Below are 12,966 nucleotides of genomic sequence, written 5' to 3' on the forward strand. Positions count from 1 at the left end.
TGTTTAAATATATATTATAATAATAATATTTTATAAAATTTATTCGAACTATTAAAAAATAAATAAAACAACTACCAAGCAAAATGCCAGCAAATTTTTTCTAATGACTATCAACGATTACGACCTCACTTTACAAAGACAATTGAGTAAAACTGCCCCCCATAATCATGATGTGATTGTGAAGGATTTAAATCAAGACTTTTCGTAGGATCAGATGAATCTCCTATAATTAAATTATAAGAATTGAATAAAAAATATATACTTTGTATATATTTCACAAAGACAGTTTTCTCATGTTTCTTTCAAAAGACTAAAAGTCAAACAATTTGCTAGGATTCCATCTAACCAACATTAAATTCTGTTTGACTGTTAATATTTATTAAAATGTTTGTTTAATGTAAAGAATATACAATTTGATAAGCAAAGTAGAATATAAAGGTAACTATCACTAGTTGAGCTCGATAAAAGCTCAAGCTCAACTTGAATTCGATAAAAAAAAAAAAAGGCATAAACAAGTTCTATACGATAAATGATAAAGTTTAAACATCATCAGGCTCAACTTGACTTGCTTGCAGGCCCTTAATGAATCTCTTGAGCAAACATTAATCTACTTCACAATTCACCAAAGTCGAAACGTTTCAGATTGCACCAGATATGTCTATGTATCCTTGGCGTCAGGAGGAGGAACTTTTACACCCATGAGTCCAAGTAGGTTAGATGCTGGCCCTGGAAGACCTTGTTGAGAAGAAAATGAATCGAGAAAACTCTTAACAAGGTTGAAATCGACATCGACAGGGGTGAACTCATCATGGTTATCATTCGCAATATTTGATGTCGCGGTATTTGAAGGTCCCTGTAGAACAACAACTCATTGGATGTCAGTATTCATCATCTACGCTAGATAATAACCCAAATGATGCTTAGACAAGAATGGATAACAATAACGATTTCACAAGTTTCGAAAAGAAGAAAATTTTACTGAGACTGCAGAACACGAGCATCTGGCATCTTGAATAACATCAATAGCAAAGCACAAATGCATAGGTAAAACAAGATTAGTCTTGAAATTTAGAACAGAGTATTACCGCATTAATATTGTTGGCCTGTTTACGTGCATGCAAAAAGCTTTTTCTTAGAGTTGTCGCAGTAAGTTCTTCATTAAGCGCGTCGGAATAAAATTGCATGAAACCGTCCTCTGAATTCTCATCTTCTTGTTCTTCAACCTCGTCGTCATCATATTCAGAATCATCTGGAATTAATAGATAATGAGTGAGAATTACATGTGTTTTCACGAAGTAGGTGCCGAATATCTAATGAAAAAGCTATTTTTATCTATCATAGAAAGAAGTAATCAGATAAACAAAAGTAAGCATGACAAGCAATTGCTATTCTTATTAGTTGTGAGAACTAACTGATTAGTTAAGTTGTAACAGACACCAAATAACAAAGGTTCGTTTACTTGCATAGAAGGTGCAAAATGTCTATAGATAGTCTTCTCATTCCATTGTCTTTCTCTTTTCATCCCCTTCCCCTCTATGTCCTATTAATAAATCAAAATAAACAAGTTGTATAGCGTACCCTACGACTAAGACTACTATGTTCAACACTGCCCATTCTTGTAAAAAGACACATCAACATCATCAAACCTGTATTTGAACCAAATATTCGGGATCTGCTATATAAACTGTATTTGGGTTCTATAAGGCTATATCAATAGCAATATTCAAATTAATTAAACATATTATTAATTTTGGAATAAAACACATTCTTGTTTTTCTAATCCCTTCTCTCCTCTTAATCATCTTTCTACTTGATTTTCTAGAATCTCTACTAGATATTAATTCTTCAAACCCGGAATGACTTGCAAACAGCCAATTTGACAGAAATATATACAAAATAAAGTAGGAGGACAATCAATGAATAAGCTCATTTACTGTCTTTTTTTATTTTGCTCATTATGAAAATAAAAAGATACAAGAACATATTAAATATATATAACAAATATATACATATAAATATAAAATAAAGATGTAAAATATTTCATAGAATTTTATTGCATGCATATGAAAACCGCATGAATAAATTTTGTGGTAAAGCATGCCCATCCAAGAACAATTTCATGCATCTCAGTAATTCGAATAACACTGGCAAGCATATATCCTTCATAGGGTGAGAATATCAAAGGTTGACCCTCATAGATTAGACAAACATAAATACACTATTCATTTGAGCACCTTGATCATAATACTTTCTAGACAAGTTAACCAAAATTGAGATCCCACATACAGAAGGCAAGGGATTCATAGTGTATGATCATTTGATCCTACGACAAAATTTTTTGAAAAAAAAAATATTAGGCATTTATTATGTAAACATGTATGAACTTTCAATATGAACATTTCAACCTTTACATCATTATGGGGATATCAAATATAAATGAATTTATTGGATATAATATTTGGCTACATAAATTCTATCTTTATATCGAGATCTACTATATTACTAATAACAATAATATAATATATAAACAATCTAGTATAACTGTCAAGATGTTGTCTATTTATATGGCACTCACAAAGGGTAACTTCCATGAGATGGAAGGAAGACAGGGTTCTGTAAAAAGAATTTTACATTTAGAAGTGTAGAAGTGCCAGTGTAACTATGTTTCATTAAGGCTGTTAGGATCAAGATCTGATCTAATTCTAGATTCGTTAAATGTTAGTCTAATTCTGATAATATTGGAGATATATATCATCTCAGTAAATTTGTATTAGTCGTAAAATAATAAGTAAAGTCTGGTCACAGTTTTGACAACCATGCATAGCCCAGATAGAGGTCACAGTAAGGATTCCAAATGAGCATGGAGATTGATTTATTGAAAGAGTACCAAATTCCATATCCGACGATGATGAATGTCCTTCAAGTCTAGCAGCAGATCCAACATCTTTGCATGAAGCCTCACCTAGCATAGATTGCATAGCTTTCATGAATTCATCAGTATCAAGTTCAACTGACTTTGAGTTCCTGTTTGAATCAACAAATATCATTACTATAGATAAGTTCCAAACTAAAAGAGAGTCAGTAGCATGCATACAAAATAAGTAGTATTCATAAAAATAAAATGAACTTGTTTATTCATGTTGTGCATGCAAAAGATTCAAAAATGAGAGAGTAACAAAAATTACAGATATTTTGGTTTACTAGAATGCAAGAGTGGCAATGTAAGTGATGGTTTGACATAGAGTGGCAAGATAATTACACTTGAATAAAATATTCACTAACACAAACCTGATCTCAGGAACCTCTGCTCCTTCAAAGCTTGAAAGTTTTTGGACAAATGATTGCATAGTTTCAGAAATATCTTGAAGGTTGAAATCATCAGCAACTGAGCTACAAGCATTATCCATGCCTTTCTTCTGCTTCCTTTGTTTCTTTTCAGATTCATAAACTTCCATTTCCTTCTGTCTCTCCAGAATAGCTGAATTTAACTCCTCTTCACCATCATACATCCAGGAATCATCATCGTTTGGAGGAAGTTCAACACCCATGAATTCATCTAATGAGTAAGACATTGAGAGAATTTCATCTATACGTTGAACTGGAGCATTCATGATCTCCCTAGAACAAGGCAAACTTATGTTTAAAATCAACCACCAATGATTTCTGCTGTGTAAAGTAGCCTTTCTATTTGTTATTGTACATTGTTCGGAAACACTTCTCTCAACTAAGAGAATGACTCAAACAAAAAGGCCAAAGCTCGTTTTTCATGGCAATACCAATTTGTTAACTGAATAAGAATAACATTATGCTAAACCTAGAAAAATAAACCACGGAGCAAGGAAAAAAAAACACGAGAATGTAACAGTACCTTGTGCGAGAAAATAAAGAACTGTTCTTATAGTACTCAAATGCACTATCCATTATCCGTCGGTATTCCTCAGATCCAGGAAGAAGACCACTGAAACATCCACTACTCTCCAGACTCTGCTCAAAAGCTTCCCAAGTGTTCCCCTTACCTTCTTCACTGGCCTGCCTCCTTTCCTGATACATCATTTCAAACCCACATGCTATCTTCATTCCCAGTTCAGCTTCCATGAAAACCGCAGGTCCCTCTTCCCTTGATGGCATTGTATAGCCCCTTGGTGCCTGGAATTTCTGCTGCACTAATTGGCCATACATGGCTCTTGACAGCCGAACGGAAATCCTGACCATCTCAATATCCCCATTGTTACTCCTCAAGAACCTCTCCATTTTGGCTGCGTGCTTCATGGAATCTACGTCACGGTCATAGAACCCCTCTACAGCCAGCGCGATTAAGGAAGGCTCCTCCTTTAGTACCTGGGCTACTGGCAGCGGAACTCGAACCCTGACTCTGTGCATATTGGCCCTAGCCTTCTCCGGATACCCAGAAATCTTCCTAAAGATCGCAGCTTGAACCTCGTAGGGGGCTCCGGTATCGATCTCCTCACTCCGGACCGCTGCAAGAGCGTCTAGGAGAGATGGTACGTCCAGGAAGACCTCTTTTGGAACGATGTGCAGCTTGCCACCGCGGATAAAAACGCGATTGTCAGACGTATCCGGTTCGAGCCAGCGGGGAAGAGCAAAGGCGGCTTCGATGAGGAGGAACTCACCATCGGAGTCCCAGACGCGAGCGGTGAGGGAGGGAACGGCGGAGGTAGCGGCGAATAGGAGGGCGACAACGAGCCATTCGTCGTCGAGGGCGTCGCCGAAGCGGAGCTTGCCGTGGAGGTGGGGAACGGGGGGAGAGCGGCAGAGGGCGCATGGGGCGTCGAGGGAAGATGGGAGGGAGAGGGCGAAGGGTTCGTGTTGCCAGACGTAGTCACTGAAGAGGGGGGAGAGGAGGGACTGGAGGTGGAGGTGGAGCGCACGGAGGGCAGAGAGGGCCTCGGGCAGGGGTAGGGCAGCCTGAAGATCGGGGTAGACGGCGTAGAATACGGTATCGTCGGGGACACGGTGGGATCGGTGAGAGAAGAGGGCGGCGGAAGTCGCCGCCATGGATGGAAAGCGGTGGTGGACGGCTAAACGAGCGATTGATTTTTTAGGGGCGTTTCAGTAAAATGAAACGTATACAGAAGAAGGTGGAAGCTTCATGGTATTTAATTATACAGGCTTGGGCTTCATGTCAACGGATTTAATGGGCCGTAAGAAACCCAATTAAAACCCATTTGCTCTATAAAGCCCTACACTTGAACCCGACATTATTAGCACTTCGATCCGGCACCACTCCAGCCTCATCCCAGTCTTAAGACCGCGAGGAATAAAACTGTATGAAAAGAAAATAATATTTCAAAATATTAATAAAAAAACTATATGAATATGAATTTATAATAACATCGATCATTTAAAAATACAATGCAAAAACACTTACTTATCACCAATAATTTTGAGTATAATTAGCCATCTTGGTCCCTTGTAAGATATACTGCAATGATATCTACAAAATAGCATTCTATCATACAAGTTTCAAATATTATTCAAATCAATACAAGTTATGGTTGTATCCTATAATGCTTTTGTATATGTTGAATTTTAACATCATATTTCGAGTCTTAACTATTGCTCACACACATAATATCAAAAATATGCTAATGACAAATAAAAAATATATAATGAAAAGGTTATATCCCATTTATAAACATAATGATGCACCAGTCATCACGCACCAATGTTTTAACTCATCCACCAGCGTCTATGTCAGCGAGCTTGATTATTTTTTTCCAATGTTAACAAAAATGTTAATTGGGTTTCCAGAATAGGAAATATACATCTAGTTTAGATGACAACAATTGAAACTAGGAACAAACTTATTGCACTGAATACTAAATTACAATATGTTAATGCCCAGAGTGGGTTTTGACAAGGGCAATTTTGCATGATTATACCAGCATTAAACCCTAATTAGGTTCATCATCAAGCTTAAATTTGGTTAACTTATACACCTTATGTCACCCTACTAAATCCAAAAGCGCTGAGATGTATGGTATGAGAGCTCATCAAGGAAGAGCACATAAACACCCTGAAAGTAACATGTTCAGTCTCAACAAAGAAACATAGAGTTTAAGAGGGCATCATCAGAATAGGAGCCAAAAACTTATAAGCGTTGGGAAGTACTTCATCCTTTCATCTTGGCTTGTCATATCTATTATAAGTTCAACTGCGCACAATAAAGCACGTCCAATTACTAATCTATTGTGAACAAAGTAAGTACCTGTGTACCTCATCCACAGTATTACATGTAAATGAACAAAAACACAAGGTAATCAATCAAGTAGCACATTTTGCAGAAACCAAAGGCTTTTAATTTATTAGGTAGATAAAAGTAATGGAAGCAAGTTAACATTAAAGTAAAAGAAACAACAGTAAGCTACAATTAATACCATTGCAACTGATAAACTATATTTTTTAGAGAACGCTACAAGTGATGTCTACTTGGCCAAGGGTTTCATTTTCAAAGTTTGCCTCCTTGACCATAACTATTAACAATCCAAATTATTTATTGTTACCACCAAATCACCCGATCAGCAACCAGTAATGGAGGCTTGTCTTCTAATTAGCCCTAGCTAACTTCATAATTGCGACATTTGGTAGCGTAATTTAGATCGAGACACTTTGAACTACAGAAACCATCAATCATGCAGAAGAATGAAGATTAAAAACATAGAGTTGTGGATGACAAAAATGATTTTTTGTTCTAGATTAGATCGTACTAATTACATGTATTTGGAAACATTTTAACCTAAACGGGGAAACAGGGTATACAATTAATCAAGAGGCGGAGATACCTAGGCCGATTCGGTGACGTCAAGTCGGAGAAACAGGGGAGAACTGACCGTCGTCGGCTGGGAGCGCTCGGAAGAGCTCCTCGAGGGCAGGATCGGTGGCAGATGCGGCGGCGGAGGAGGAGCAAGCGGCGGAAGAGCGGTACCGAGCACGTGTTCGCAGCCCGGTACCCGTATCCGTACTCCTGGAGCTCGACGAAGGCCGACCGGGACGCTTCGCGCGGGGGCAGGGTCGCGCCGTCGCGCGAGGCACCGGAACGGGATTAGGACTGAGGAGGTCGCGGCGTCGCGCGAGGTAGCCGTATTCGCCCCGAAAAAAAAAAAATCTAACATGGTGGCTTGTGACCGTGAGATGGAATTTTAAAACTATCCTTTTCTCTCAAATTAAAAATGTGGACGGATAAATTGATACCGTAGTAATTAATACATTCCATAATACACTCCATTGATTTACTGATTTACTCCAATTTAATATGTTTGCAGGAATGATGAGGTTTGAAGGGCTGTAAAGAAATAAATTGAGTTTTAGAATGTTTAAATTTATTTGATAAGATAATTGAGTCAGAGTCGAGTTGAGTCGAGTCGAGTCGAGCTTAAAATAAATTAAATTTTTGAAATGATTATTTAAACTTGGTTTGATTTATTTTTTAAGAGTTTGAGTTTATTTGAAACTTGATTTATTTAGATATTATCGAGCTCTCAATTCAAATTTATTTAATTATTTAAAATTTTTATTTGTTTGATTGATTATTGAATTGGATAATTTAATTTATTTATTTTATTTTATTGTTTATTTAGCATATTGATAATATAGTTCGTGAAAACGAAGTTCAATTTTGTTTGTTTAATTAATTTTGTGTATATTGAACAAACATAAATAATCTTTTACAAAACTGAACAACAAACTTATCCACAAATATTTAGTTCATTTAGAACCCTAGCGATTTTCAATAATAGGGACTCCAAAATAAGGACTCGATATAAAATATACTATAATTACATTTAAGATGGTAAATTAATTAAATATTAAATACAACTTATAAATTAAATTTAAAAATCATAAATTAATTAATATATAAATATATTATATTAAAGATTATATTATATGTGAAAAGTTTAATCTCTATAATTAGGGCATGAAGACATTAGAAATTAATTTGATAGTAAATTAAATCAATTTTAAAATTTATCCAAAAATTTATTTAGTCACTAATTTAATAACTGATTTTAAAATCTAATCATTAATTTACATTGGATAATTTTATTAATTTTTAATTTAACGATCAAACATAATTTCATAGTTAATTTATCCTTAAAATTTTATTTGGATGTTAATTTAACAACCGATTTTAAAATTCCGTATTACTTTATGATGAAATAATTTAATTGGTCATTAATTTAACGACCGAAATTATATTCATCGTTAAATTACAATTCAAAATTTAATCGATTGTGAATTTCACAATCAAAATAAAAAATTTATCAAATTTTATTTGATATAACCATTTTCATCATACAGTCCAAGGGTGGAGCCATATATGTGGCTACCCGGGGACTCACTGGAGATAAGAAAGGAATTTATGTGGGAGGAAGAAAAAAAAAATAGGAAAAGAGAAGGTTAGCCCGGGTTGGCATCGGCGGAAATAGGAGGCTAGCTAAGTGATCGCTTTGACATCAACAGAAAAAGGAGATTGGTTTATGTCGGTATCGGCCTCAAGAAGCACATCCTGGGTAATCTACACGGGCGTGCTCCGCCATTGATAGAGTATCAACCTTAAAATGTCTTGGAGCAGAAGAAAGATTAAAATATTAATAATGCAATAATGGTGAGAAACTAATTTACTTATTTGCATGTATACAAGTATTATTTATTTAATCTAATGTTAGCATGTATAATTATTTATCCGGTGACGTTACATCGAGTCTAATGAAGATTTATTTAATTTTGTAGCAGTTAGAGAAATATGATCTTTACAAGCATCTGTTGTGTTCAAGATGATGTACCAAGAACAACTAAAAAAATTAATAGACTTTCTCTTTTGCATTTGGATGTGTTTACCATCTTTTTAATATATATTTATTTTTCGTTTTCACATCATATATTAGCTAGTAATTTTTATATATGCAATTGATATATACAAATTTTGTTATCTATCCATGCAGGCATTTGGGCTGAAACATATGAAATTTGAAGTAGGTCAGGGATCTTTCATTGGCAAACTAATGTAGATGATTCTGAGATTAATCCTAATGTACTGTATAATGAAAAATTGTGTAATTGGAGTGATTAAAAGTTCAGTTAAATAAAATTAATGCCAAATTTAAAAATTCAATTTGATTATTTTGAAATTTTATTTTTTTAAAAAAATTGTTATTTTGGACCGTTTAATTTCAGTTTCAAAACTCTTAAATCAGTTAAATAGGAATTTTAATATTAGTTTTAAAAAACTAACATCACAGCAAGTATCATCATCCTTGTACTATTGATTTTTAAAAAATCAACACCATACAAATAAAAATCAACATCATTTGCTATTTTTTTTAAAACTGTCACCGTAATTGTGTTCATTTTAAAAAAAAACATTATCACAATGGTTGAAAAATGATATAAATATATTATTGTTAAAAAGTTGGTTTAATTCGATTGGAAATTAAATTAATTGATATTTTATCGATGTGATTTTTATTGAAAAATGTGATTAATTCTATTAGTTCAATTTTTAATTTTTTATTTATTTGAATTTAAATAAATTCATTCAGCTTTAAACTGATTGCTCAGTACTACAAATTGAGTAAGCTGTAAGCTAAGGTGAATTTAGTTAAGCATGTTTTTCCTAAGGTGAAGTGGATAATATCTTCTTATGTTTGTTTGTTTTGTTTGTTGCAATGATATTGTAATATTTTATTACATGATTATGAATTTTGTTATCATTTTAGTCTATTTCATGTGGATAATATATCATATGAAGTTTTGTGTATTATTATTTTTTTCCCTTCCAATGTCAGGTATTATTATGCCATAACAATTTTTGATTCGGTTGCTATTGCAAATCATCTTTATGATGTTCTTGATACGATTGAGTTTGAGAACACTTGCAATATAATTATATTGGGCTGCATTTTGTTCTGAATCAATATAATTTAAGCATCATCCCTAATTTAAAATTTATTCAAAAATTTATTTTATCGCTAATTTAATAAGTGATTTTAAAATTTATCAGTATTTTACATTGGATAATTTAATTAATCTTTAATTCAATGACCAAAAATAATTTCATAGTTAATTTGTCATTAAAAATTTATTTGGTTGCGTCGCTATTTTATCGAATGAAATTATTTTTTCATCAAGTTACAATAAAAAATTTAATTAATCATTAATTTAACAATCAAAATCAAAAATTTTATTTGATCATTATTAAATAATCAAATTTTATTTCGGTATGGCCATTTCTGTCTTGAAGTATAAGATTAAAATATTAATAATGCAATGATGATGAGAAAAGTAAATTTTATAAACCGGTAAGAATTGTTTATTTAATTTACCTGAAATTTTCTAAACGTGTAAGAACTATTTATTTAATTTAATGGTTAGACTGTATGGATTATTATCGGGTGTTAGCATCAAGTCTAACGAAGATTTATTTAATTTTGTGGTAGCGTTTAGAGAAAAATTATCTTTATACTTATCTTTATTTATTCAGGATGATATACCTAGAAAAATTATCTTTTATTTTTATTTCAATGATATTGCAGCTATATTTTATTGCATGGTTATGTATTTTGTTATCATTTTAGTTTATTTTATGTGGATAATATATCATTTAAGTTTCTGTATTATTATTTGTTTTCTTTCGATATTTTATACCTTAACAATTTTTTATTCATGTGCTACTATAAATCATCTTTATGATGTTCTGGATAGTATTGAGTTTGATTGCACTTCTAATATGATTGAGCTGCCTTTTGTTCTGAATCAATGTACTTTAAGCATCATCCTTGAGCTAAAGTCAGAGAGATATTTATTTTTCTGGTACGTTTTATAAAGCCAAGAGCAACTCTTTTACTTAATGCAAATAGTTTTAGGAGCGAGAGAAGAGTAACGAACAACTAGAAATAGCATTCAAGGAGAAAAGAAAAGGTTAGTAATTAGGTCGACTACAAGAATAGCAATAGTTGAGATATCATTTTATAGTTAGGGAAATTGTAGAATTGATAGGCTCAACTGTTAAGGATAGATTTTTAGTAGTTTTGTAGTCATTATAAAATACATTTGCTTCGGGCGACGGAAATCATAGTTAGCTTAATCCATAGCGTAAAAGATTATTAAAAGTAAAACTGAGTGTATATCAATTTTGTGTTATTTATTATCTTAGCATGTTAATATGATATCTTTTAAGTTTTTCTTTTGATGCCATATTTGTTTTCAGTAGTTCACTAATATCATTAAAAGTTTTCACCTAATACATGAATATATCTGTTTTCCATATAGTTTGGTGAATACAATAAATACCTAGCTTCAAGTAGTAATGAAGAAAGTTTAGCAGAGAGCATAGAAGCACATAAGTAAGAGTGAGCAATCCGTTCAAAACTAAACAGACCGAACTAAATAAATCAAAATCCATTAAATCAATTTTTTTAAGAAATCGAACTGATCGAACTTTAATTAACAATAAAATCCAACAAATCTAATTGAGATAAAATCGGTTGATTAGGTTGATTACCAAATTAACCAACTGATACTAAATAATCAAAGTTCATTCAAGTATACTTGTATATTTATAGTAGTCAATTGATAATATTTTAGTTTCATCTGTTTTGTTGATTTTAAAATCAAAATTAATCGAATAAATAAAAAAATGATATTATAAAAAAATTGAATTTCAAATTAAAACTTATGGTTCAGCCGGTTGTTTTTTTAATTGAATTTCAAAAAGCCGATCTTTTATTTTATGCAAATACTTCTCAGATCAATGAGCTAGAAATAACATGGTTTGTAACCGATATAGAGGATGAGAGGCTAGAAGATTATTAAAAGTAAAACAGTGTTATTTACTAATACGGCGTTGTTTTTACTTTTTCTTTGGATGTCATGTTCCAACCCATATTAAATTGATTAATTCAGCCGGTTACATAATTAACTGATTAGTCAATTGATAATCATCAATAGATTAATATTAAGTAGTCGAAATTGTCCAATTAAAATATACCAATCGATTATTATATTTATAGTAGTCGACTAATGATATTTCAGTTTGATTAGTTTAATTGATTTATTAATTTTAAATGAAAAAATTGATATTTAAAAAATAATTTTTAAAATTAACTAAACTTTCAAATTTAATCTGTTAATTTAATTTAATTCATTTTTTACTGAGCTCCTACCCATAAGGCCAGAGCAATACTTAATACAATTACTTCTGGAGGGATACGACACTAACGACCGAGAACTAACAAGAAAAGAAAAGGTTAACAGATTACTACACCATTGATTTCAAATAGTATTTTCATAATTTTATTACTATTTAGTAAAATATATAAAAGAATACGACCTTATCAGTTCTATTTTCTATTTTACATAAGTGTTGTCTTTCTTAAGTAACAATCTCGGGAGCAGAAGGGTTCAGTGAGCATGCAAGATAATAATGATCTCGAGAGCAAGATAGCTAAGAAGAGCAAGAAATATACCCACTTAGAGAAAAAAAATTGATTATTGGTGTAATGGTTCTTGGATAAGGTTGATGAATTTAATTAAGTTTGAGTTCATTCCGGTATGAATTTTTATGTTTGATAATATATAAGAGAGAAATTATGTAGATTAAGAGAGGATCAGATTTTTATTTAGGAAAGACTTAACTAGATGTTAGATAATAGAAAGTCTTAACTGAAGGTTAGACAATAGAAAATCTTAACTGAAGGTTAGACAATAGAAGTTCTAGCGGGGTTAGATAGTGAAGATCTAATTGGTAACTAGACAATTGAAGTCTTAGTGGAGCTAGACAGTGAAGATTTAATTAAGAACTAGACAATAGAAGACCTAGTTGGGAACTAGGGAGTGCAAGTCCTAGTGAGGCTAGGTAGTGAAGACCTAGTTGAGAACTAGACAAAAGAAAAGTCTAAGTGGGTCAAAGGTTGACCGGACACTTAGTGATTAAAAATAAAGTTCACA

The 12,966-nt window shown here is 32.5% G+C and overlaps 1 protein-coding gene across 1 annotated transcript; it reads right to left on the reverse strand.

Moving 5' to 3' along the window:
* Positions 1 to 342: 342 nt before the first annotated feature.
* Positions 343 to 7,142, reverse strand: LOC122036901 (protein ecdysoneless homolog). The gene is made up of 7 exons (XM_042596333.1): positions 6,804 to 7,142; positions 5,390 to 5,455; positions 3,869 to 5,284; positions 3,289 to 3,618; positions 2,888 to 3,024; positions 1,086 to 1,249; positions 343 to 853 (listed from the first exon to the last, which is right to left on the reverse strand). The coding sequence occupies exons 3-7, from the start codon at positions 5,014 to 5,016 to the stop codon at positions 659 to 661; spliced, it is 1,974 nt and encodes a 657-aa protein (XP_042452267.1). The 5' UTR covers positions 5,017 to 5,284; positions 5,390 to 5,455; positions 6,804 to 7,142; the 3' UTR covers positions 343 to 658.
* Positions 7,143 to 12,966: the final 5,824 nt, after the last annotated feature.

Source organism: Zingiber officinale, unplaced genomic scaffold (assembly GCF_018446385.1).
Source record: "Zingiber officinale cultivar Zhangliang unplaced genomic scaffold, Zo_v1.1 ctg223, whole genome shotgun sequence".
Lineage (NCBI taxonomy): Eukaryota > Viridiplantae > Streptophyta > Magnoliopsida > Zingiberales > Zingiberaceae > Zingiber > Zingiber officinale.

Bases quoted from the DNA above. Each gene is read 5' to 3' on its own strand.
- LOC122036901 (XM_042596333.1), bottom strand. From the start codon at position 5,016: ATGGCGGCGACTTCCGCCGCCCTCTTCTCTCACCGATCCCACCGTGTC. The intron at 3,619-3,868 runs GTACTGTTACAT...GCCTTGTTCTAG, and splicing joins TCTTTATTTTCTCGCACAAG to GGAGATCATGAATGCTCCAG. The intron at 1,250-2,887 runs GTACTCTTTCAA...TATTAATTCCAG, and splicing joins ATCGTCGGATATGGAATTTG to ATGATTCTGAATATGATGAC.